The 26472-nt window shown below is 39.2% G+C and overlaps 1 protein-coding gene across 3 annotated transcripts in view; it reads left to right on the top strand.

Moving 5' to 3' along the window:
• pign (phosphatidylinositol glycan anchor biosynthesis class N) overlaps positions 1-26472 on the top strand; it is a 195807-nt gene that overhangs the window by 65112 nt on the left and 104223 nt on the right. For all 3 annotated transcript variants that reach the window (XM_062977651.1, XM_062977650.1, XM_008116866.3), the window contains exons 20-26: positions 8860-8968; positions 15071-15173; positions 16144-16246; positions 17473-17559; positions 19680-19735; positions 20953-21028; positions 22710-22783. In XM_062977651.1, the coding sequence (XP_062833721.1) occupies positions 8860-8968; positions 15071-15173; positions 16144-16246; positions 17473-17559; positions 19680-19735; positions 20953-21028; positions 22710-22783 (608 nt within the window). The remainder of the gene's footprint in view (positions 1-8859; positions 8969-15070; positions 15174-16143; positions 16247-17472; positions 17560-19679; positions 19736-20952; positions 21029-22709; positions 22784-26472) is intronic.

Below are 26472 nucleotides of genomic sequence, written 5' to 3'. Positions count from 1 at the left end.
GATGGGTATATATCACTTCCAGTATTAAAGGCAGTATGACAATGTACATCACTCGTTGGGAAACACATGACAGAAAGTGTAGTTAGTTATACTCTGTACACATATCTGGCTAGGTAATATATGCACAGAATATTTTAACTTTTGGTCTGATCTAACATTGCTTTCTTGATGTTTTGATGGCTAAATATGGATACTATTGGATAATCCTAGCTAATTCAGGCTTCATTCTTACAACATAGCAAAGCTATAGCTTATTTATTTTATTTTGAAATTTATACCCTGCCTTTCTCTAGTCAAGGGCCCAAGACGGCTTAAAATATACAATATAAAAATTAAAAACAAGTTTAAACCATAAATATTAGCAAATTTATGATTTTAAAATTAAACCCCCAATAAAATACATCAAAAACCACCTTGATAATGCGTAACAAAGTCGAAGGGCCTTCCTAACCTTCGGATATCACTACTTTCCTCCGAAGTTTAGCATTAAAAGTAAATAGCAACTTCATTTGATGAACCTGGAACTTCATACTGTACCTTTTCCAGTGGGAAAAGCCAGCTACTCTTATTTAACAGAAAATGTTGTAGCCAAGGATGATATCATTTGCAGAAATGGTAACCTATCACTGCAAATCATGAATATATTTCCCCTGCGCGAGAAGCTGATAGGTAGTTTGTTTTTGGAACCTAAATTATAGAAACCTCAGAATTTCATTGTGGTCTTAAATTTAAAAATGAAAATGTCTAACCTATTATAAATATTTAATTTGGTTAAATCTTGGTTCATCTGCCAGAATAGTATGGTTGAAATGTGTAATCAAACTAAAGAAAAAAGACTAAATCACACAGAGGCAAGGTAGTCTATGGATTCATTGAAAAACATTGAAAGTTAACATCTTGGTATTTATTCCAATTTCTAGCTCGGCTTATCATGCTTAAGAATGTTTGAATGATATAGCAGAAGCAATATTTGATGCAGGGGATGAGGGAGGGATCCCTACAGACCCGGGAAGCTACGAGTGTACAGAAGTCAGGAATATAGGGCAGGAAACTAAGCAACTTATTTGGTATTATGATACTGGACTATTTCCAAAAGTTGGAGTGTGGCTCATACGGCTAAATATTTTACAGTTTGGGCAGATTGCACACTGAGTTGTACTATCTAGTGTGCATGTGAAGAGAAAATGTATCTATAGGTTGATGCTAATAATATGTTCTGTGTGTTGTCGAAGGCTTTCATGACCAGAATCACTGGGTTGCTGTGAGTTTTTTGAGCTGTATGGCCACATCTATTGCAGGCATCCTCAGAGGTTGTGAGGTCTGTTGGAAACTAGACACGTGGGTTTTATGTATCTGTGGAATGTCCAAGGTGGGAGAAATAACTCTTGTCTGTTTGAGGCATGTGTGAATGTTGCAATTGGCCACCTTGATTAGCATTGAATGGCCTTGCAGCTTCAGAGTCTGGCTGCTTCCTGCCTTTGTTGGAAGGTGTTAGCTGACCCTGATGGTTTCTTGGCTGGAATTCCCGTTTTCTGAGTGTTGTTTTTTATTTACTGTTCTGATTTTAGAATTTTTTAAATTATGATAGCCAGATTTTGTTCATTTTCATGGTTTCCTCCTTTCTGGCCCTATGCTAGCTGCCCTGAGTCCCTTCAGAGAGATGGAGGCGGGGTACAAAAACAAAGTTATTATTATTATTATTATTATTATTATTATTATTATTATTATTATTATTCTGTTGAAATTGTTCACATGTTTGTGAATATCAATGGCTTGTGGATTCAATGCTAATCAAGGTGGCCAATTGCAACATTCACACTTGCCTCAAAGAGACAAGAGTTCTTTCTCCCACCCTGAACATTCCACAGATATATAAACCCCACTTGCCAAGTTTCCAACAGACCTCAGAACATCTGAGGATGCCTGCCATAGATGTGGGTGAAACGTCAGGAGAGAATGTTTCTGGAATATGACCATACAGCCCAGAAAACTCACAGCAACCCAATATGTTCTGCCTTTGCAAATGTAAAATAAAATAAATAATTCAAATAATTCAAAGCATGCTTTATTACCACTAGATGTCACTATAAATGTAGCCTGGAAGGTAGAATTAAGGAGCTAAACCAATTAAGATAAAAACCTAAAAAGATTACGACCATGTAATTTGCCATAGCCTTGAAATTAGCGACTCCTTTTTATTTACTTTGAAATGTTTTAGATTATGCATTTTTCCATCTTTCTCTGACATGAGTCTGCTCAGATTGATTTGGTATGTTGGCTTACCCACAGTAACTTCTAGGAATCAAAACAATCCTTGTAATGCATACAAAGAAAGTTACTGATCTGTAGCTTCTGTTGTTCAGCAAAGTCACCTTCAATTCATCATGGGGAACAATTATTTCATTACAGTAAAGTTGATGTGGGAAAATGAGAGCCAGGAACTTCCTAGCTATGTAAGTTTAGTACTACAAGATTTTTAACTTTGTTGTTGTTTTTTCAAAGTAAGAAAAGAATCTGATGTTGCGGAGAATTTTTTGAAAATTTGTCTGCAGCTTAGGTAGTATGTTAAAATGTGTTTGCCTTTACCCTATTTCTGGATTAATCACTTCAGTGTGTGTTATGCTATAGAGACATTATGGTTCAGTGACTTTTATTTTATTGGAGATGTTTTGTAAACATTTGTATCTTTAAATTGATTCAAAAAATTGTATGTAATTATTTTAATTGTTCTTAAATATGATAGTGAATGTTTTTAATTTTGTGTCTTTGGAAGCCCCCTTGGATCCAGCTCTCGGAGAAACATAGCATAAAAATAGAAATAAACTAGCTGATGTGAAATTACACTCATCTAGGTTTTTTTTCTCAGAAAGTTTTAAGATAACAGGATGTTTCTGGCTAAGTTTAAATGGGATTAAAGAACAGGAGCAGCAGGACAGCTGTAATTGCTGCAGAATAGTACAGTTTACATGTGAATGAGAAAGCATTTTCAAGGCCTTTTCAGATGTTTGGTGGAAAGCCAGCAGGTATGGTTCCGGTGATCCTGCCAACTTCAATCAAGGCTCCCAGGGGAGCTTTATGTACCTGCCTTGACAGATGTTTGTAATAAATATGTTTTGGATGCTTGCTCTACTCAGTATTTAAATGTCTTTGGAAGCCACCTTGGATCCAACACATATTTTGTGTACAGGTACTTCCCAACTTACAAACATTTGACTTACAAACAACTCATAGTTAAGAAGGCGGCTGAGACAATAGGAAGTGAGAGATATCTACCCCTCAGAAGGAAAATTCACTCCTTGAAAGAGTTATCATGGGGAAAATGTGTCTCCAATGAAGCTTTCTTACCAATCCTTGTTCCACCACAAGTTAATTTTTTCAAAATCTAATGATCAGAGGGACAGAAAGTGAGATGAAATCTTCTGAACAGGGGTACAGATAGAAAAACAAACACTACAGGGATGTTAACCCTTCCCTATGCTATCCAAAACTTATAGGAGTTAAACTTTAAAAATGTACCTATTCCGACTACCCACGAAAGGCATGGCAACAAGCCTCCTGACTGCTGCTTCTCCTCCTCCTCACTTCTCTTGAGCAGAGCCATTCCATGTAGCTCCTGGAAGCAGTGGGGGCACCTTGGTGTCTTTGTTTTTAGACCTGTTCCTGGGGTTATTTGGGGTGCTAATTCAGAAAATTGCATTAGATAAACCACATCAGCTCTAGATTATTAAATATGGTTTTCTGTGGGCAAGTAGACGGCAATTACTGGATGGCATATGTTCTGTATCAGAAACTAGAGGTGATGTGGCCTATCCAATGCAATTTTCTGAATCAGCACCCTAAATAACCAAACCAAATCTAAAGTTGACCAAAAACTGATTCGTAACCCTTTTGGTATTAATGTTGGAGAGTGGTCCCTGGTCAAAGTTGTCGCAGGTCAAAAAAAAAGTTGGGAATCACTGCAGTAGAGGAAAAACAAGTGTGTGCTTAACAAGCCTTCTATCTACTCTGATTGTGGCTTATATAGATTTAGTGATAGATATCCAAATGGAAGCAGAGATGATATTATGCCTAATGCGAATGTTCCGCACATTTCCTTGGGCCTAAAACAGGACTACCATCCCCACACCACAATAGATAGGTTACAATTTGGATTGGCCAAGGATTCTAAGAGTTGTCAAAAAGTTATTTCTACAAGCTCTGATTTTATATAGTAAATATTGTCGGTTGGTTGGAAAAATACATTCCAAAGGTTGTCTTTAGAGCTGCAGAGCAAATAGAAGCACCCCAACACCATGAATAAGCATTTTGAGGAACTGGCTGAAGATTTATTTTAAACTGGTGTAATCTAGGTGCACTTTGTGAAATGTCAAAATGCATTTCACCTAATAAACTCTCTTTATTGACTTCCTTTTCCCCCTTATCAGATGTCATGGGTGGGAACTGCTTCATAAGGGAAAAAGAATAGAAGCCTGTGAATCCTATTTATCGCTGTATTCCTCCATTCTCAGAAGCTTTACATATGATATGATATTGGCTAGTGCTTTTACAGGATTTTATAGCAGGAAAATGTGTGAAGTATTATATTCTTTAAGTCAAAAGCCTTAATGATGTTAGTTAGAATAGGAAAGATATATTGAGAGCAACTTATATTATTTTTTATGTTTTCAATGAATTGTCACATGGTGGCACATTGGGCAAAGTTCATTAAACAGGCATAAAACTCAGTGCCAAATATCTGCTGCTTGATGATCTACTCTAATTACCTCTCTAATCTCTAACTCTGAAAGGCTGGAAATGGACTCGTATTGACAAATCTCTCCCTTAAATAAACTCTGTTGAAAGTCTTCCTCCTCATTATTTTTTCCCCTTTTTTGTTCTCCTATTTATTCAGTCTGGGTGAAATCGGGCATGAATTACAGTTATGCAAGTATGAATCAACAGCTTGGCTCTGGGAGTTGCTTATGAGTTTACGGTGACATCCAAAACATAATGGTGTTATACAATACTTAATACGCCTAGGAATATGTAACTAAATGAAATTTTGAGCAGTACATGGACACGACTAGACTTAATATCAGGGGAAACCTTTACCCTATGGATTCTAAACCTTCGGCCTTTAAAAAGAGACAGTGATGATGGACCTCTTTTAGCCCAAGGGACAAATTCCATGTGAGTTATCTGAGACTGCATTCCAGAGGTGGACAGAGCCAGTGGCAAAAAGGTGGACCAAAAGTACCACCATTATAGTTTAAAGGTTTTAGTGCCAGAAGCCACAGTCCTGGATCTGCAAGACCAGGCCAGGATGATTGATAATAGGGTGACTTGATCTCTCATTTATGGGGTCACCATAAGTTGAAGTCGACTTGATAGCAGTTAACAACAACAGGTTAAGCCTTAGCAGAGACATTTCAGCTTATTAGAATAGGTTCAAATCCTTACAAACTCTTGGAAGGCTCCAAACAATTTTACCATTGGGAAGGGGGAACGGCCAAGAGGTTGATTTTGTTTCCAGGAGAGTATGATTGAGCCCAAGGGTTGGAGTTTTCCATCCTTGGTTTTTTTATGATTTTGCATTTTGCACTCAAATTACCTGAGAGGATTTCCTGTAGTTTTAAGAGATATTATGGGATATGTTTGTTAAAAAAAAACCTAATGTTCGTATTGGTTTGAGCCTAGTCGGTATACTTTCAAGCTCTCCCATCCCACCCCACCCCACCCCAAAATCAATTTGATATGATCAAAAAGATGAATTTAGGATCATAGCCCTTACGGTTACTTTATTAGACAGTTAGCTGTATCTTTCTTGGATTTTAGACAAGCTACCTGGTATCTGTTTTTTATTACTAGCCAGTAGAAATTCCAAACTTTCATTACTAAAAAAAACCTAGTATTCTTGGAAGCTTAGGTAGAGCAAGAAACAGACTTGCTGTTCATTTTAAGAGCCTTGTCACACTATGTTGTTATAGTGCTTATATTTCACTAACTGCTATAACAACATCCTAAGGCAGTGGTTCTCAACTTATGGGTCCCCAGATGTTTTGGCCTACAACTCCCAGAAATCCCAGCCAGATTACCAACTGTTAGGATTTCTAAGAGTTGAAGGCCAAAACATCTGGGGACTCACAGGTTGAGAACCACTGTGCTAAGAGATTCTGGGGATTTTCCATGTAGGGAGGAGCAAATTCTTAACCAGAAAAAATATATTGGGCCTCAAGGAACTAAAAATCCCATAAAGCCACAGGATGTTGACATGGCAATTCAATTGAATATAAATGTGGTATATTGATGTGGAAGTCAGTGTTGGAATCCCTGCTCAGCCATAGGAAATTCATTAGGTGACAATGGGCAAGTCACATATTCTCAGCCTCAGAAAAAGACAAAGGTAAACTCATGTCTGTATCAATATTGCCAAGAAAATATTGTGATAGGGTCACCTGGGGTCTCCATGTAGGAAAGGACTTGCATCATTTTAGGGAAAAGCCTAGTTTATTTACAGAGAACTATGTTCTAAACTACCAACAAATTGTTCAGTATCAGATCTAAGCCATATTCAAAACGAATATGACAGAACTAAGTAGCAATACACTGCAGGATAAAATGCCACATGTCTCTAAGAAAAACATGAGCATTTAATATACCATGGCCCCCTACCGTAATTTAATTCATAGAAGGGGGGGGGGACCATCACTGTGGGACAGATGGACTCAAAGAACGAATTTACATTGCAATGGGTAAACAAAATGTTGGCGGGCAATACTAAAGAGGAAACATGGACTTGCCCCACTGGAATGCTATTTGTTTTGATATATACAGAAAGAAAAACTGCCCAAACTTTTGCTGCCAAAAAATAATAATTAAAAGTCTTCTAGTACTTTAAAAACTTGTCAGTTGGTATGGAAAGGGTTACTCAAAAGCACTCCTGTGGCCTGAGGTTTGGTGGTGGTTGGGAAGTACTGCTTTCCCATCTTACTGTCCCTGTTCTTTTTGCTGATTCTATGTAGAGAGCAATGGATGGCAAGGATAACTAGCAGCTGCCACAAGAGCAGTTAGGTGGAAGATAGAGCAGAAAGAATGAAGAACAGCTGTTGCTACTATTGTCATAAAAAGGAGGAGGAGATGATGAAGGAGGCAGTGGGAAGGAATAGCAACACCATCACGCGTCAGCAACAGAGCAGGAAATTGAATGAGGTCCTAAGCTGATGGAAGGGCAGCAAGGAGGAGATGGTGCAGAAACACCACATGAGTATGGAGGAGATGGAGCAGAAGGAGAAGGAGGAGGGCTGAGCTCTAGGGTATGGTGGAGTTGTAGGGAGGAGAGTGTTGAGACAGCAGTGGCAGTATCCTCAGTGATGGGAACAGTATAATTTGCCAGTCCTAATATCCTAATTCCCAAGGCATTTGTTTCACTCTGCCTAATGATAGGTTCTCCCTATTTTCTGGGCTACTTCATCAGATGTATGAAATGTTACCTCCGTTGAGTGGGAGAGTATAATTAGTGGGGTGAGAAGGAACTCTTCTTTCATGTCAGGAGCGACTTGAGAAACTGCAAGTTGCTTCTGGTGTGAGAGAATTGGCCATTTGCAAGGATGTTGCCCAGGGGATGCCCAGGTGTCCCTGCATGCGAAGCTGGAGCTGATGGAAAGGAACTCACCCCGCTCGCCAGATCTGAACCGCTGATCTTTGGGTCAGGAGTCCTGACGACACAAGGGTTTAACCCATTGTGCCACTGGGGGCTCCTAAAAAGGAACTGAAATGCAAAAGAAAAAAAATGAAACATTGGTCATTAACCTCTACATTAAGACTAGCAAAAGGAGAAATAAAAGGAAATCTATTTGATAACACTATATAGCAAAATTTGAAAAAAATCTGTTTCTGGTTTGAAAGTGTTATTTCCTGTTTAATTGGTTGAGACTCTATGAGATACTCATTGAAAAACTATAGCAAAATGTGCTGCAGGATGTTCTGCAAAAACAAAGATTTGCAGTTTAATAAACTTTTTCCATGTTTTTATGATAGAACCAATTAAAAATGACATTTATAATCCAGGAACATAAATGGTGTTACATAGCGTAATACATGGAAATGCTTTGATAGCTTCATATGTAAAATGGTGAATTCAAACCACCTATCAATCCAGAAGGATTGTGGGCGAACAATTAGAGAATATGTTACAATAATTATATGTCATGGATGAAACTGAATAAATAGAAGTTTTAGAATTGACAAAGCTCTATTTTTATAGTGCTATGTGAATGATGTCAGGGGAGTATAGACTCCGGAATAGTTGGTGTAACAATTGTAGTATGCTAAATTTTTGAAAATAAAATGTAAAAATATATTGGTCATTAAGAAATAGTAGCTGAGGGTACAAATAATCTGATCAATTCATTTGTTTTGCTAAGCAATAAATAGGACAAGGAGGGTTAAAGTTGAATATTTCTAGTTTAATATTTAATTTTTATTTTGGTTGGAAATCATATATTGTGCCCCCCCCCCCCCCCCCCGTGAGTTTTACTCTTTGTCTTCAATTTACTCTGCATTCTTCTCAGTAATTCAGGAGATACATTCTCACATGTGGGGCTTCCTACGTGTTTGCATAGATAGGTACAAAGAAGCTTCATAGAAAAAAGTAAAATGGTCCCACCAGAAACTTCTGTTCAATACGACAATTTAATCAGCTGTTATCATCATTGATGTCATTGTCAACATGATCACATATACTGCAGTGTACTTGCATGACCTGCCTTTATCAATTTAGGATTTGTTTAGGGAAATCTTTAATCAATATGCCTTTATCACTGCAAGCTGGTGAAACCACCCAAATGACGTATTTTTACTTTTCTTCCTTGTCTTAATTAGTTGCTGAGCCTGGTGCTGTCAACATACGTGGTGAACAATACTCACCGCAGCCTTCAAAGCAAGCAAGGATTGCCTGTAATCAATCAGATTATTAGCTGGACAGTATTAGGTAAGACTAATCTATCTCATCTGAGATGATCTAAAATATAGATCTGACAGGTAAGGCGGATGAATCTTGGCTTGCTGGTGTTTCTGCCAGTTGTACACGTGTCCTATTGTTAGGAATGTAACCTTGATTCACAGCAGCCAGCCCTAAGAAAGGTTATATGCTGTGATTACATATAAAATAAATATCTCCCAGTATCATCTGGAAAAGAAGAGGCAGAGCCAACACATGTCTATATAAGCAGTATTGATATACATGCTGTCTGGTGTTTGAGGATAATAATATAGAGTAGTGTTAATGAAATGCTTCACTATCAGTTGTAGAGTTCAGATTCGAGGCTGTAGAAGTACCTTTTCGATATTTCCCAAAATTCCCTATCCAGAATAAATTTTTTGTGTTGGAGATTCTGGAAGTTGATGTACCCAAAAGTAATTTTTCCTATATCTAGTTCACATATGTAATGTAGTTGCTGGTAGGCTAAAGCATGCAACAGGACCTGAAGGCACTTCCGGGTTCAGCTCTTAGCACCTGCAGGTCAAAGAGAAGGAGCAGGTCTGAGACCTGAGAAAGTTGCTACTGGTGTAAGACAATGATAATTGATTGCTAGATGTGTTATATAGTGGTTAATAACTCATATATATATACAGAGCAGAGAGAACCAGGTGTACCAGGGAGTGAGATGGAATTGGAAGGCACTCCAAGACCAGAGCTTTATGGATGACGCATTAAATCCAGACACTCCAATCTGTCAATTTAACAATGCAACAAAAACTGCTCTGGAAGCTGTGGCTCCATCAAGATCTCACTTGGACCCCTTCTACACTGCCATGTAAAATCCAGATTATCTGCTTTGAACTGGGTTATATGGCAGTGTAGACTCATACTTAGGCGATCCCTTGTAGGCCGAGGACGATGGTCTTCCAGTTGTGGGGTCTTGAGGGTGTGTCCGTAGATGGCTGAAGAGACCTATTCTTGATCTGCATGTTCTCCCGCAGTGAGGACATCGGTTTCCAGATGGAAGACTGTCCCGGTCAGGGTTGGCTTGTCAAAGACAGAACGCCACAAGATAAAAGATAACAGAGTTTATTGGAGTTACAGAACCAAAAATGCCCGTAAAAGACAAGGGCTAGGCAAACACTGGCCTTAAAAGTAAAAAGAGACAAGAAAAACGTTCAAAAGATAAACCGAATTAAACCGGAGTTTAATTCGGACTAAATCAAAACAGCTTGCTTCAGCCTGGAATTAAACAAACAGAAGCTGGTGAACAAAAGGTTCAAAAGAATGCAACTAATTGGCAGCAGATGCTTCTCTGCTGCCAAAAACTATGTTTGAGTAACTTAGAGGTTACTCCTCCACACAGCAGGCAAATTCCCAATACAAACACAGCAGACGAGGGTTGAAGCAGTCAGCGTAGTCCCAGTCCGTTCCGAAGGTCATAAGGCAGATGCAGACGTTTGTAGTTCACCAGTTCCAACGACAAACACAGGTAGGAGAATCCGAGGCCGTAGTCAGTTCAGTCCGTAAATCCAGAGTAGCAGATGGCGTCCGTCAAGAAGACGACGGAAGGTCAAAGCTATTAAGATTAAGCAGAGGTTGCACAACAAAACCCCACACAATTCCTCCCGCCGTCTGAGCCCAATGTCCAGGATAACTTACGTAGTCAGCAAACGAATCACACCCGTCTTCAGGAAAACTTCCCACACAGATCCCAAGCGTTCGTCCAGATTACCTTGCCCAACGCAATTTGCTATTGCTCCCAAACCCCATTTTATGCCAGTTACAAGTCCTCATCGCTATCAGCTGTTCTCCTTAACCCGGGCGTTTCCTCATCACTTTCCTCATCAGAACTGGAACACCTCTGACTACGCCCCACAGCATCCCCAGCTGTGGATCCCATCCCATCCCTCCAGCTTGTCCACGGGTCTAATCCTGAAGGTCCCCAATCGTCTTCCATAGTATCATTGCCAGTGGCACCCAAATCCTCCCTTACCCGAGTCCATTCCATATCATCTTCTTCCGAGCTAACCACCTCTTCCCCCATTCTCTCAGTAAACCCCTCAAAAGAATCTTCGTCAGATGGTTCTGCAAAGATATCTCGCAGCCGCTTCCTTTCTCGCTCCTCGAGAGTATCTGACTCTCGAGGAGTCTTACGCCCACGTCTCCCAGTAGTAGAGCCATGAGGCTCAACCATAACATGGCTTGATGCTCCTTCCTCTTGGCACGTTTCTCCCTTAAGCCCTCCATTCGTGCCTCTTCAAACTCCGCAGCACTGCTGGTCACAGCTGACCTCCAATTAGAGCGCTCAAGGGCCAGGGCTTCCCAGTTCTCAGTGTCTATGCCACAGTTTATGAGTAGACTCATATAATATTTTCAAAGTAGATAATGTCAATTATCTGCTATGATAATCTGGATAGTATGGCAGTGTGGAGGGGGCCACAGTGCTGATCAAGACAGAGCTGCATACAAACAGTCCCTGAGTTACAAACATACGACTTACATATGACTCATAGTTAAGAAGGGTGTGTGTGTGAGATAACAGGAAGTGAGAAGAAATCTAGCCTTAGGAAGGGGTCCCCAGATGTTTTTGGTCTTCAACTCCAAGACATCCTAACAGTTGGTAAACTGGCTGGGATTTCTGGGAGCTGTAGGCCAAAAACATCTGGGGAGCCCAGGTTGAGAACCACTGGAGAAATACTGAATATTTATCCCCAAATACTACACTGTTTCTGTCAACATTTTTGTTCTTTGTATATGAATCCAAAACAGGATCCTTCTCAGTATGCAATTTTCCTTTTTTTTTTTTTTTGAAAGACAATGCTAAGTGATACTTGTGTGCTTATATGTAAGCACTGAGCATAGCAGTTCTGCTTTTGCCAGCTGGTGCCAGTTAAGGACGTGTTCACTGACCCCTATAAAAGCTTTTGCAGGAGATGGGAGGGGTGGGGTAGTCAGCTTGCTTGTTTTGATTGAGCATCTAGGAACTCACTGCCCTAGGCTGGCTACTGACCACCTTTGTTTTTGCCCTCCCGCTCCATCATCAGTGCCATGGGAGTTAGGTCTGACATTGTCACAAGATCAAAGATAGAAATATAGCATGTTCCGCTGTAGAACTTTGTCAGAAGATATCCCTGGGTCTTATGATATCCCTCTGACATCCATAAAATTTTTGATTAGGCTTTCTGATGTGAAAAATTAGGACTTTCATTGTCCTTTGTGCTCAAGGTGGATATGGATTGCTCAAACTTTTCCTTTGCTTTCCTTCTACCTTCATCTCATATTATACTTGGTAACTCTGCTTCTGAGGCCCCTTCAGCACTGCCATATAATCCAGATGATCAAAGCAGATAATCAACATTAATCTGCTTTGAATCGGATTATATCAGGATCCTTCTACACTGCCATATAAAATCCAGATCAACTTTGAACTGGATTATATGGCAGTGTAGACTCATATAATCAACTTCAAAGCAAATATTGTAGATTATCTTTTTTGATCATCTGGATTATATGGCAGTGTAGAACGGGCCTGAGTCTACACTGCCATATAGTCCAGTTCAGAACAGATAATCTAGATTTTATATGGTAGTGTAGATGGGGCCTAAATTACAGCCAGGGATGAGGTGAGGGAAATGGTAGTATAACTTTTCCTTAGGGGGAAGAACAGATACTCACTCTAGTTCAGTGATTTGCAACCAGTGGGTCCCCAGATGTTTTGGCCTTCAATTCCCAGAAATCCTAACAGCTGGTAAACTGGCTGGGATTTCTGTGAGTTGTAGGTCAAAACACCTGGGGACCCACAGATTGAGAACCACTGCTCTAGTTTTTCAAAGATGTTGCTAGCTTTCGGCACTTGCTGAAACATGACTAAAAACAAAACCAGTCTATATACATACATGGTTTCCTGCAAGCAGTTTAGGATAGCAAGAATATATAGGTAGCACTTGTTGTTTAATTCTACGTTTTGTTTTATATTCTTTTGTGCTGTAACACTGTCTCATATGGTGTAAAAACTAGCAGTGCTTTTTAAAAAATAACAAGCCCAATAAGTATGTTTCTGCTGAGGAGATCATGCCTTCCCCTAAGGAGATTATATATTCTCACCTGAAAGGTGTGGCTGTGTATCCTTAGGCAAACAAGAGCCAGGTGTCATTACTTATCAGTGATGAAAAAATGAGTTTCGCAATCTCAAAAGCCTGGATTTCTTGTAAATATTTCATTTATATTATTGAAACCACATTCAGTAGCATGCATCGTTTGAGCCACAACTTGCCAGTCATAAAGCCTGGTTTGTGGTTGGTAAGCTGTGACTGAAATAATGCCTCCTCTATCAGAAACTTGAGAAATGCCTGATCAGTGATACTCTGGACTTTGTTATGGAAACTAGGCCATTAATGTGGCACAGTCTAGGATAAGGTGAAGAAAGCGCAGCCTGTGTACACTCTATGTGACCTCCTTCAGGTTTTTTCTTGTGACTCTCAGCCAACTCTCCTGTCTTAATTCCAAAAAAATGCTTTATTTCTGAACATCTCGAAGAATGGCATTTTTGGTTTAAACCAGGGTTGGGCAAAGTGTGATCCCAGACTATGTCCCCCTTGGATTCTTGGTCCCTGGTCCATCAATCAACTAAGGCCCTGAAAAGTTTTATTTAATTTTATGTTTGGTTTGGTTTTTGGGCTCATATGAAGACAGAAGTATTTCAGACCACAATTGGTGGAAAGATGCAAACCCAGAAGGCAGAGAGGAGAAAATTGCCTATCCTTTTGCAGTTCTCCCCAGTTTAAACAGAGAACAAAGTCTCAAACTCCCACCCCCGCACACAATAGAAAAAAGTGAGAAAAATTGGGATTTCCCATTATAACTTCTGCTTTTTTTCAAGCATTCTGGGCCTGATGCAACCTTATATTGGATGCCAAGGAGCAGAAATTGTTAGCAGCTTCTAGACTTGTGCATTTGTAAAAAATTACTTATCATTTCTATTCGTTCCATTTGTATGGCCCCATTTTCATCTGTCGCTTATGGAAATGGGCGCCTTTACAAATGGGCTTTTCCATTCAAGGTCTGAAAAAAAACCAAAAAAATGTTGGGCCTTGGGTAGCAAAGCTCCAGGCCCTGTAAGCCAGGCCTATGAGCCATCGAGTGCTCGATGGCTCATAGGCCCAGCTTGCAGGGACTACAGTCGAACGCTTAATTATAGGCTATTGAGTGCCCGGTGCTTGGCTGTAGGTCCTGCCAGCCAGGGCCTACAGCCAAGCGCTGAAAATCAGCTGACCAAACAGCTACTCTTTTTAAAAAAAATTAGTTTCACTGTTTCTTTTGATCCCATGAGGTTGTGCCGTTCTGTGCAAGCCGAATGGATGGAACAGTACAAACCACAAAAGAAAATAGATGAAACAGGATTCGGACCCTACTATAGTAGTTTCCCATCGCTAGTGTATGACATATACATTCCAGATGTGCTTTAAGAGCAAGTGTCCTCAATCAATTTCAAAGGAAACTGCCAATTTCTTCTTGTCTCTCTGTGGAAAGCTAATACTACTAGTATATAATTGATTGTATGTTGGACAGATTGCCCCTCCCCTCAACTGGTCAGCTAACAGGATGAAAAGGGAGCTGCTTTAGCCATTAATCAGTCTTCATTTCTCCTCCACCTTCCTTTGTCTTCACCTGTTCAGTAGTGGGTGCTCATAAAGTCAAACTGTTACACTTTAAGAATCGTTGACTTGTATCGCTACTATTAGTTCACCTGGCATGTTTAGAGCCATATATATGGATCTAACAAAATGTTAGAATACAGAAGGGAGTGAGCTGGTGTGGGCGCATTACAGTAACTGGGAGAAGTAAGCTGAGTCTTCTTGAGAAGTGGGCTACAGAGAGCAGTTTTAAATCTGTCCAGGAAACTCATTCAGACAAATGCATCTGTTTGGCTGTATGATCGAACAATCAAATTTTCATCAAGGAGGGAAGAAAGAAACCTCGTGACGGCCTCTCTCCTGCATTCCTAGCTTCTAAGAACCTGAACACAAACCATTCTTCCTACCCTTTGAGAACCACAGAAGAGTTATTCACCTATTTTTGCTTTGACAAACAATATTCTCTTTATTGCAGCTTCGTCCTTGATAGTACCACTGCTAAGCCCCACATTTCTCTTCCTGCGGCTGCTGAGCATACTTCTTTCCTTGATGTCAACATACCTTCTGCTTAGCACAGGGTAATTCTCTTCTTTATAAATGAAATTCCAGTGGGTTTTTCTCCTATAGCTTATGCTATTTGAAGTCATATATTTTATTTTATTGGGCTCTTGTAAGTCTGCCATTGTGTTCCAACAATGTGTTGAGAGGAATATATGAAATTTAAAAACTGCTATTGGCCCTGGTAGGCGGAGTATGCATAAGCATTTTACAAGCAATCAGTATTAAAACCCCAGGCTTTTTTGGTAGTCCAAAAACACAAACATTGTTTCAGAAATACTGGCAAAATATAAGCACTGTTCAGTAATGGAACTCTCTGCCTCGGAGTGTGGTAGAAGCTCCATCCTTGGAGTCTTTGAAACAGGCTGGATGGCCATCTGCTGAGGGTGTTTTGATTGTGCTTTTCCTGCATGGCAGCAGATTGGACTGGATGGCATATGTGGTCTCTTCCAACTCTATGATTCTATGAAAATAGGTGCAGAAAATTAGAGCAATGTTTGTTAAAAGCAAATGTTTGTTACTCATTTTTAGCATCTCCAAGATAACATTCACAATTGAAATTAAGAATGGGAAATTATGGCCCCATCTACACTGCCATATAAAATCCAGATTATCTGCTTTGAATTGCATTATATGGCAGTGTGGACTCACATAATCCAGTTCAAGGATAATCTGGATTATCTGATTTGATAATCTGGATTATATAACAGTGTAGGTCTAGAAAACTTTCAAATAAGTCCAAAATGTTTTGCCAGCTCTCTGGCATGATTGGGTTCAACAAAACAATATACAAAGGACTTGTATATTTCATTGAGTTGTATATTTTTATATTTGCGTTACTATAGAGACTACATCCTCAGTTTGGCAGTAGTAGTCCCCCACAATTCCCCTCTCCAGCTTTCCTCACATAAGAGGAGATCAGTGAATAAAAAAATCATTGATTTGATTTCTTTCTTATGTTAAATTGCTGTAAATTATATATTTATGTAGGTATGAAGCCCTTTTCCCTCTGGCATTGGCTTTGTTGATGTTTGTGTGGATAAATGTGGAGAAAGAAGCAGTACATCTTCATGGAGTTTCACTTAATCCAAAGGTAATGTTTCAGTATAGTTACAGAGGTCACTGCCTCCCCTTCTTCCAATTACTGCTCAATAATTCTGTAATCAATATAATTTTTTCATGTCAGGAGCAACTTGAGAAACTGCAAGTCGCTTCTGGTGTGAGAGAATTGGCTGTCTGCAAAGACGTTGCCCAGGGTGTACCGTATTTGGTGTGTGTGCTGCTGGTTAATATGGTGCTGTCTAGCTAGAGGTTTTAAAAAAGCTTCTTTAGCTATAGCCTGAGAGAGGCTAGAGCAGTGATTACAGCGTAGCCAGATCACTTGCAAATTGAATTATTTATTGAAATATTTTTATCCTGCCATATATCTGAAAATCTCAGAGCAGCTTACAATAAAATCAAATTTAAAAAGTAAATACAGTACACACCTCTATCCACCTATTCTATATGCATGGTTTCACTTATCCATGCTCCTAAATAAATGAATAAATACATGTGCCATTCTGTTCTACGTTGGTCAAGTCACAGCTGTGTCTGATGCTGGATATCATATTTCAAGAATATTGACTGATTGGAACATGTCTAGAAGCACAGCCAAGTCCCAAGAGGAACAGTTGAAAGACTTTGGGTTTTTTAGCCCAGCATAGATAATGTTAAAGAGACACGGGAACTGAAGATGAAGCAGACATGTCCTCAGTTGCTCCAGCTTGTAGGACTAGATCCTATCATTAATGGGTAGAAACTGCAAGGTTTTTGGCTAAATATTAGGTGTTTCCTACTGGTAGGAGAGAAAATACTGGCAGGTGCAATGTTGTAAGCATATAAACCAATGCTGCACAGGAGGGAAACAAGTTTGTTTGCAATTATGATCTGGTATTTCAATTATTTTCCTCTGTACCACACTAGAAAAGAATTGCAGAATCAACTTTTGTGAACTGTGAGAATATGTCTCTTTCTAGTATGTGCAGGTAAGGGAAGAAGAAATAGTAGAGCAAATGGTGAGGTCAGGGAGTTATTTCCTTACCTAAGGCAGCAGCAGTGTTTCCACTTGATCATCCTCCTTGAACGATAACTTTCTTGAGAGAGTCATTAAAGTATAATAAAACTGTAGGAGAAGAGGCTTTCATTGCAATACAGGCTGGCTTCTCTGAAGAATCACTCTTTAATTTCTCATTTGCTCCCTGGAAAATACACCTTTTAATATCAATCTGATACCAACTGATGTTTCCTTTATTGATTTCTCTTATGCTTTCTTTATAGCTTGCTGCGCTCAACTTTTCAAATGCTACTGATATAACACAGTTTCGACAACTCCATGTGGATGACATCAGGCGATCTTTTTTCTTCGTATCCTTGTGCTTTGGAGCCAAGATGTTGTTGAGATAGCCTCTGTTTATATCATAAATATTTATGCAATAATGGAATGAGTTTCCTATACTGATGAGTATGAATATTATTTTCCAAAAAAGCCTCCGTAGTTGGTTGAGAAGACCCAATAGATGGGGCTGAATTTAGTGGTGAACAGGGCAAGAGCAAAATTGGTGAGCACTCTGTTTCTGCTCCTTCCTTGCTATCAAGCAGGCTACTAGGGAAACAACTGTTTCAGAGTCCTGAATTTTCAGAGGGTTTTTGTATTCAAATTAGTTTGAGGATCTCATGACATCAGGCTTGAGGGGAGTACCTGTGATTCAAGTCAGCAGTCCAGCTAGTACAAGGGTTTAACTCATTGCGCAACTGGAGGCTCCATACCTTACAGATACAAACTCTACATTTATTTTGGACAGTTGGCTTCTCCATATCGACAGATTTAACCATTAAAGTCTTCAAAATATATTTTTTAATCCAAAAAGGAAACCTTGATTTGCTACATCATCTAAAGAGATCCCCATTTTGCTATGCCATTGATATAATGGGACTGCAGCATCCATTCATTTTGGTATCTGTGTGGGGTCCTGAAACCATAACTCCAGTGGATACCAAAGGCCGACTGTAGCTATTCTTCCTTGACATTGTGGAGAGCTACATCAATATATTAGGTCTGCAAAAAACAAGAAAACCAGACCCAAAATAATTTCAACAACTATGTGGGTAGTAACCACTAGTGCCCGTGTTTGCAGAGAAAAAGACTGAGGCTGGGGATTTAGAAGAAGAAGAGGAAAAGTCACCCTGGCACCTGCTTCCTTTAATCAGCCAGACTGCAAGGACTGTACAAGTAGAATTTTCTTTCATTAGGCTTGTCTCTCAGCAGTAAGATAATGAGGCCTGGTTTAACCAGACAAATGGGACTTGCTCTTACTTTCTTTTCTTTTTAAAAAGCTATTTATTATTTAGACTAGCAGTAAAGGAAAACATAGGACAAATAAAATATACAGTATACCATATAGCATACCTGCTTCCCTTCCTTTTTCTATTTGATATTAAAAACTGGTTGGTCCCAATAACTATGCATTCAGAATTTTTGAGCTACACATTTCTTATTGCTTCAGTTGACAAATATTAAAACCACGTGGATCTAATGCAGCAATAGGATACAAAAAGGAATGAATCGATGCTGATGTATTTGATTATTTATGGCAAGGGTGGGGAATGTGTTGTCCTTCATGGTTACTCAATGTTACTGAGAGCTAATGGAAGTTATAGTCCAACAACATCTGGGAGGCTACACTTTTCTCACTACTCAGTTTTGGAATAAACACTGTGTTCCTGAGATGGAATGCAAAGGAAAATTTAGGCGCTCTGAGAAAGTTGTCATTCAGATGTCCTTTTTTGCGACCATGTACTTAAATAATGTCTTAAGGACCTCTGCAAATAGCTGTCTCCCCACATCTCCATTCTTTTGTTACAGATGTGGCAGGTTGACATATTTTCTCCTTTCCTATGCCTTTCCCAATGCTGCTTGAATTGTGAAACTCTCCATGTATTTGATTTGAGGAAATAGTGTAGTTTCAGTGCATAAGACAAGGCGACGACTAATTTGTAAATATGTGTTTGCTATGTGTGTAAAACAAGTTATCGATAGCCAATATTGACAGGTTGCACTCATTTGAGTTTGTAGTCCTATGCATGTTTTGCTTGGAATCCACTGGCCCCTTCCATACTGTCCCTATATCCCAGGATCTGATCCCAGATTATCTGGCAGTGGTATCTCATATAATCCAGTTTAAGCATGATGATCTAGGATCAGATCCTGGGATATAAAGTAGTGTAGAAGGGGCCAATGCATCTTGTAGGGTTTGATTCCTCCCTCAGCACTCCTTATCTAAAAGCCCTTATATAAATGGTGAAGAACTCACATTAGTGCTAGAGTTTCCTCTGCCCAATATTTTCCTTGGTTGAATCTGTGGATGCAGAATCTCTGGATAGGAAGCTTTATTCTATATATGGGTTTTTATCAGAGATGTTGTTTTTTCACATAAGAAATAGGTTAAACAAATGTGCCATTTTTTGTTTTCCTTAGCACTGTGCAGCTTTTCTTCATAGTGACAGCTTTTTTTGGTACTGGAAACATAGCTTCTGTTAACAGGTAAATATTTTTCTTTCTATCTGTGTGAGCCGAGTGGGGAAAAGATCATCACAGCCCTTTCACTTTTTCAGCTAAATTCTCCCCGGAACATAAGAATTGAGTACATTTCTCTTAGAAGTTCACAATATATTTTGTTTTGCATACTCCTTTTTTTTTTAGTTTAAGGTTGCTTTGTTTTTAACATGACACAAAGATATATAATGGGCAGAAGGGGCAGAACTCTTTGCTTCTGGTTTTCAAATTTTTACCAGGCATTTCCCCCACTAAATGAATACATCCTCTTGAATTAAATACATGAATGTCATATATGCATGTATCTATACATGAGAGCTAATGTGGCATAGTGATTTGCAAATTGGTCTATGACTCCAGAGACCAGAATTTGAATATCCACTCAGCCATGGAAATCCATTGGATGACCCCGGGCAAGTCACACTCTTTCAGCCTCAGAGGAAAACAAAACCCTTTGAACAAATCTTTTCCAGAAAGCACCATGATTGGTTTGCCTTGAGTTTGCCATAAGTTGCCAAACTGTGGTAGCAACAAATATCCATCTGCTTACTTGCTTACTTGCTTATGTATGCTGAAGGCACCAAATCTTATGTGGTCTTAGAAGCTACATAAGATCAGGCCTGATAGTATTTGCAGCAAATCACAAAAGAATAACAGTTACTATATTTTGTAGAAGGGACTGAATAAATCTTGCCAAGAAAATTCTATGGTAAGGCTTCTATAAGTCAGAATCAGCTTGAAGGCACATAACAACACATCCATAGACTTGATGCATCTGTCTGAATTCTCCATCTGCAAAATAGAAATAAAACAAAAAGCTGAAAGTTGGTTCACAAGTACTAACAGGTCACAGAATGTGCCAACTCTTGTGCTCTGCAGGGGCTTCCACTAATACTTCATTTGGGTATACTCAAGTATTGATCTGACAGTTGCGAAAGGTGCTACAAATTGGGAAACATTTTATAAAACAACGGTGATACAAATAGCAAGCAAGAACTGTCACTTGCTAACGGAAAGAGCTTAAAGTCAACCTGCAAAAGGATACATAACATATTAAAGAGTAGCATGTGTTTTGTGAGACTTGTACATAATGCATCATATTTTTGTAGTAAGGAGGAAATGGTTCCTTCGATTTCCTAGTAGTAAACAAAAACTACTTCCGAAATAGATATGAGTATTTATTTTCTTCTCATTTGTGCTTCTAGCTTTGATCCAACTTCGGTGTATTGCTTCTTGACAGTTTTTAGTCCATTTTTAATGGGAGGCTTGCTGTTGTGGAAGGTAGGTCTTTCCATAATTCTTGTAATGTCATAGTACGCATGTGTATGCTTGTACATAAATATAACTATCTGTTGCAGAGCAATGATTTTGTTGAGAAGCATGGTTTTGCAGCACGCCCACCCCCATCCCCCTATTTTGAGTGATCCTACCATAAAATGGCAAGAAAGTGGTTTGGACATCACTGCCAAAATTGCAAAAACTGGACTGCACAAGGTCAGGAAGTACAGGCAGAAGAAGAAAAAGGTCTTCATGTGCTTATTGATGGCTGGATTTAATCTAACAACAGGAAAAAATTCTGGAGTTACTGAAAAATCTCTACATAGTAGACTATTACACAACAAAAAGGGAAGTGGGCTTTCTCGTTTTTCTGACCATCTGCTGAAATATATAAACAAATAAAAGTTGAAAGCCTAGTTCCCCTTTTATTGCATAACAGTCCATTATATGAAGAAAGGTTTTCAGCAGCTCCAGAAATTTCTCCTATTGTTAGATTAAATGTGTAGCCCCTGAAAAGGCCAATAAATCATATAAGGACCAAAAAGCATTGGGCTTTTTATAACATAGGATAAGCAACAAAACTGTTTAAAGAATGAAATATTTATTTACGGTATTTATATTCTGCCCTTCTCATTATGAAGGGGAGTCAGGACGTATCTAGAACATGCATATGCAGCAAACAGTCAATGCCGTTTTATACATAGACAAGACAGACAATTGAACATAGAGGTATATAGGCTTTTTCCATCTTCGCCTACTTGGAGGCTTGTGTTCAGTTCTGGCCACCGGGGGTGGGGCGGAGTGTGTGCTGTTGCTCCATCTCCCTGCCAAGGAGCTTTGTTCGTAACTTCCTCCTTTTGATCAAATCGCCAGCATTTTTCTGGCATTCCCTTATGGGTACCTTAAAATACCTCCCTGCTTTTAAGTGGTACCTGTTTATCTACTCACATTTTGCATTCAAACCGCTAAGTAGGCGGAAGCTGGGCTAAAGGCAAAGAGCTCACCCTGACCTGGGCGTCGGATTGTCAACTTTTCGAATGACAAGATTTACTGCAGCTAGTGGTTTAACCTGCTGTGCTAAAGCCCAAAGAACTTTTTTGTTGCCTGTGGATCCTAATATGTGCTTTCTAGTACCATTTTGTGATTCTGACATGACTAGAAAGTTGGAAGTGCATGGAGTATCTGTCTCCCACTGTCAGACTTTCTGTTCTATTTTATTTTTGTGTTGATCATTTAGCATTCCTCACTACATGCAACTCAGGAATATAAGCTCTTTAATTCTATAACATAAGAAAGTAGTGGGCAATGGGGAGTGATTGCCAAATATTTCACAAGCCATCTCTCCAAATCCCATGATACAATAGAACTACATCGCTTAAGTCCTCAAATATTGGCGTAACCCATTTTGATGTTAGAACTGATGAGTGTTAGATCTAATGAGACAAAATGGGTTGATAATATATCCTAAAGTGTAGCATTGCCGTAACTGAAGATAATGTGTCTGTCAAGTAGATAAAATGCTTGAATTGCTGGTTAATTGGTTTTTGGGTTCAAAAGTTTCTTGAAAACTCAACTTTTAGATTTGCTCAGTGTCTCTGTGGAAACCAGCAACGCTTGGTGAGTTGTGCACTTCGGTTTATTGAGAGATTGCCATTAGCTTGATATCATTTTGTGTCCTCAACAGGTTGCAATCCCCTTTGTTCTCGTGTCATGTGCGTTTGAAGCTGTGCAAGTCACTACCCAATTATCGTCTAAAAGGTACAATAAATGATTTTACTGAAGCGGCAATTTTTTCAGGGTTCATTATGGGTTATGAGTAAAGCAGCCCTCTGCTTTGTGTTGAGTGCAATTATCTATATTGTCCTTCTCAGAAAAAATGGAACTTATCAGATCTGTGATCATGAAACAAAAGATTGTTTATACCAGACTCTCCAGTGACCTAATTGTGACTGCTTTTGTAAGCATATATTTTCCGAGTGTACTGTATTGAATATGTTACCTAAATCCTATTGGTACTTCTGACTCGAGGAGACCCATTGAATCAATGAAGTGGACTCGCTGTTCAACAATTGATTGAATGGATCTACTGTAGTTGGAATTAACAGGAATCTAGTCATGATGTTTGATTTTAACCTAAGGATGGAAACTATCCCATTACATGTTGTTAAAGTGTAGCTCCCGTTATCATTAATCATTAGTTAAGCAGTGGTTTTCAACCTGGGGTCCCCAGATGTTTTTGGCTTTCAACTCCCAGAAATCCTAACAACTGGTAAGCTGGCTGGGGTTTCTGGGAATTGTAGGCCAAAAACATCTGGGGACCCCAGCTTGAGAACCACTGAGCTAAGGTGACTAGGGGCTGGTGATAACTGCAATCCAACAACATTTATAAGTTATCCTCTGAATTACCAGTTAGACTGTGTGGTGTTGTCATTCTGTGATAGAAGGCAGAACAACTTCCACTCCCATTGTTTTTGGTTGGCATGTTAATTTTCTTTCTGAAATGGTGCTGATGGTAATTTCAAAATTTTAACCCCCTCACCAATGCAGTCTCAAATGGTACATCCCAGCTATACACATTCGGTGAGCCTTTGGTATCCGCTATGGTGCCAGAACCCCCCTGTGGATAATAAAATCCATGGATACTTCATTCCCATTATATATGGTAGCATAGTAAAATGGTTCCCCACTCCCTAATATAAAAATGACAACATAGAGGCTTGCTTTTTTGGATTTTGGGGGGGAAGGGGGTTGGGGATAACATTTTCAAGTCATGGATGATTGAATCAATGGATGCAGAATTCATGGATAGAAATATCTGACTATTTGAATCTGATATTATCCATCACTAGAACTATATCTGGGCATGGTTAATGCATTTTAGGGGCGGAGTGCAAAACAGCATGGTGGAAGAGGAGCACTCACATGGCGTTTCAGTTCACAGGATCCATTCTTCGTATTGTATTAAGCAGGAGAGATTGCATAAGGGCCTCCATTTATAGGGAAGTCACATCATATGCTTTTGAATGGATTTTCGTTCAGTGGATAGGTGTTTGATCATTGTTTCAGTCCAATCAAGGCTATCATTAGTGCTGTCTGTTCTTGTTGTTCCCTACCATCTGTATTCTGTAACACAGCATAATCACATTTAAGTAAGGGGAAGCTAAAGTTAGGAATAGCCTCATGTTTAATGGAAGTTTTTTCCCCCTGTGGTTGCTGCTAATGATTCTGAATGTGATATAAACCATAAAAGAGTGAAGGTTCTTATGGGCAATTTCCTGCTGCCTTATTAGTTGATGAGTTATGTCTCTGTGAGATCATCCCTCAGTGTTTTGACAACACTTTCAACAACATGATAGGATCCAGTTGAACATCTGCTTTGTTTAAGGTAAATAAACTTAAAAACGAATAAGCAGCAACTAGATTTATCACATTTTGGTAACTGTAGAATCATAGACTTGGAAGGGATCCTATGTAAGGCACTGTTGTAAGGTACTATTAGTTTACTATGCTTGATTCTTGATAATATGATCAGAGTCTGTTTTTTCTTAGGGGGAAATCATTTGTTAGAAGTGATTGTGATTTTGCTTAGTGCCATGATATAGCACATTTTAATGAAATTTCACACCATAACTGATAGTATTCCAATTATAATTTTTAGGAATTAAATTATTATTACAGTTAATGACCCATCTCTTCTTCCTGCTACTAGGTCAGCTGTTTGCAGAATTATTTTAGTTCAAGTCCCTGACAAAACCAGTCATTAGCAATTTAGAGTAGTGCTCACTTAGCCTAATATTTCCATCACTTAATGAAAAGATAAAGATAATGAAGCAGTCTTTAGTTGTATTTTATTTCACTTGCTCATAGTCCATTGCACTTACGGAAATATGCATTTCCAAACAGAAATGATCTTCGCTACCAAAGACTTGGATACCTAAGTCTTGTGTCTTAGGGCTAAGTAGAAGTCAGTATTCAGTCATTCATGAACCCTATAGAGACTTATAATTGAATGATTTTCAATAAAGAGTTTCTGCCTTATCAGTGCAGAACAAATAAAAATGGGTGCAACCTAGTTACCCTTGAGGAATATTAGAGCTGTGAATGGCAGTTTAGCTCCATATGAGATCTTAGTAGGAATTTGCCCAAAATTGTAGGTCAATGGAGCAACCTGTGGCATTCTATATCAGTGGTTCTCAACCTGTGGGTCCCCAGATATTTTGGCCTACAACTCCCAGAAATCCCAGCCAATTTCTCAGTTGTTAAGATTTCTGGCAGTTGAAGGCTAAAACATCTGGGGACCCACAGGTTCTCAGCTCCCATCTTCCCCAGATAGCTTAGTCAATGTTTAGGAAAGATGGAAGATGGAGTCCAGCAACACCTGCAGAATCACAGGTTTTGGACTCCTGGTGTAGGTTAAAATCCCCAAAGCTATTTTGTGTTGTGTAAGATGAATATGAAAATAATGCAAAATAATGAAAAGCTGTTTTAAGATTTGTAATGTTTCACTTTCTATTATATTGACTTATTTATATTTTTTCTTCTTTCAAGGGCTATTTTGTTGTTTATTTGTTCAGTCGCTTCTAATTCTTTGTGACCCTAATGGACCAGCCATGCCAGAGCTCCCTGTCAGCCATCACCATCCCCACTCCTTCAAGGTCATGCCAGTCACTTCAAGGATACCATCCATCCACCTTGCCCTTAGTTGGCCCCTCTTTCCTTCCATTTTCCCCAGCATCATGATCTTCTCCAAGCTTTCCTGTCTTCTCTTATGTGGCCAAAGCAGTTCAGCTTTGCCTCTAATAACCTTCCCTCCAGTGAGCTGTTGGGCATTATTTCCTGGAGGATGGACTGGTTGGATCTTCTTGTGGTCCAAGTCACTCTCAGAATTTTCCTCCAACACCACAATTCAAAAGCATCTTATCTTCCGTTGCTCAGGGGCTTAGGAAAGTACAAATATGGTGTATAACCAATGCCCCACCAATATGACTCACTTAGCCATGGAAACCCACAGGATGATTTTGAGCAAGACACACTGTCTCAACCACAAAGGAAGGCAAAAGCAACCCTCTCTAAACAAGTCTTGATGAGAAAACCCTATCATCATCATAATATATTTTTGTCACCTGCCTCTCCTTGAAGCGGGGTACAACAGAGTCAAAAATATGAACATGAAATACAAGTACCATAGGTTTGCCTTAGGATTGTCCTAAGTCTGAAACAAGTTGAAAGCATACAACAACAAAAAGGGAAGTTGGCTCCATAGTTACAATTTAAAGAGGTCATGAAATTCAGCTTCCCATAATGAGTTTTGGTAATGAGATGGTTAAAGCATAGAATGGCTAACACTTATGATCCTAAGACAAAGAACACAAGCGAAACAGATCAAAGGAGAGTAGCTGTGTGTTTCTCAAACACATTTTGTCATATTCTTGGAATTCTGCGAAGCT

Source organism: Anolis carolinensis, chromosome 4 (assembly GCF_035594765.1).
Source record: "Anolis carolinensis isolate JA03-04 chromosome 4, rAnoCar3.1.pri, whole genome shotgun sequence".
Lineage (NCBI taxonomy): Eukaryota > Metazoa > Chordata > Lepidosauria > Squamata > Dactyloidae > Anolis > Anolis carolinensis.
This window is presented reverse-complemented; position numbering and strand designations above follow the sequence as displayed.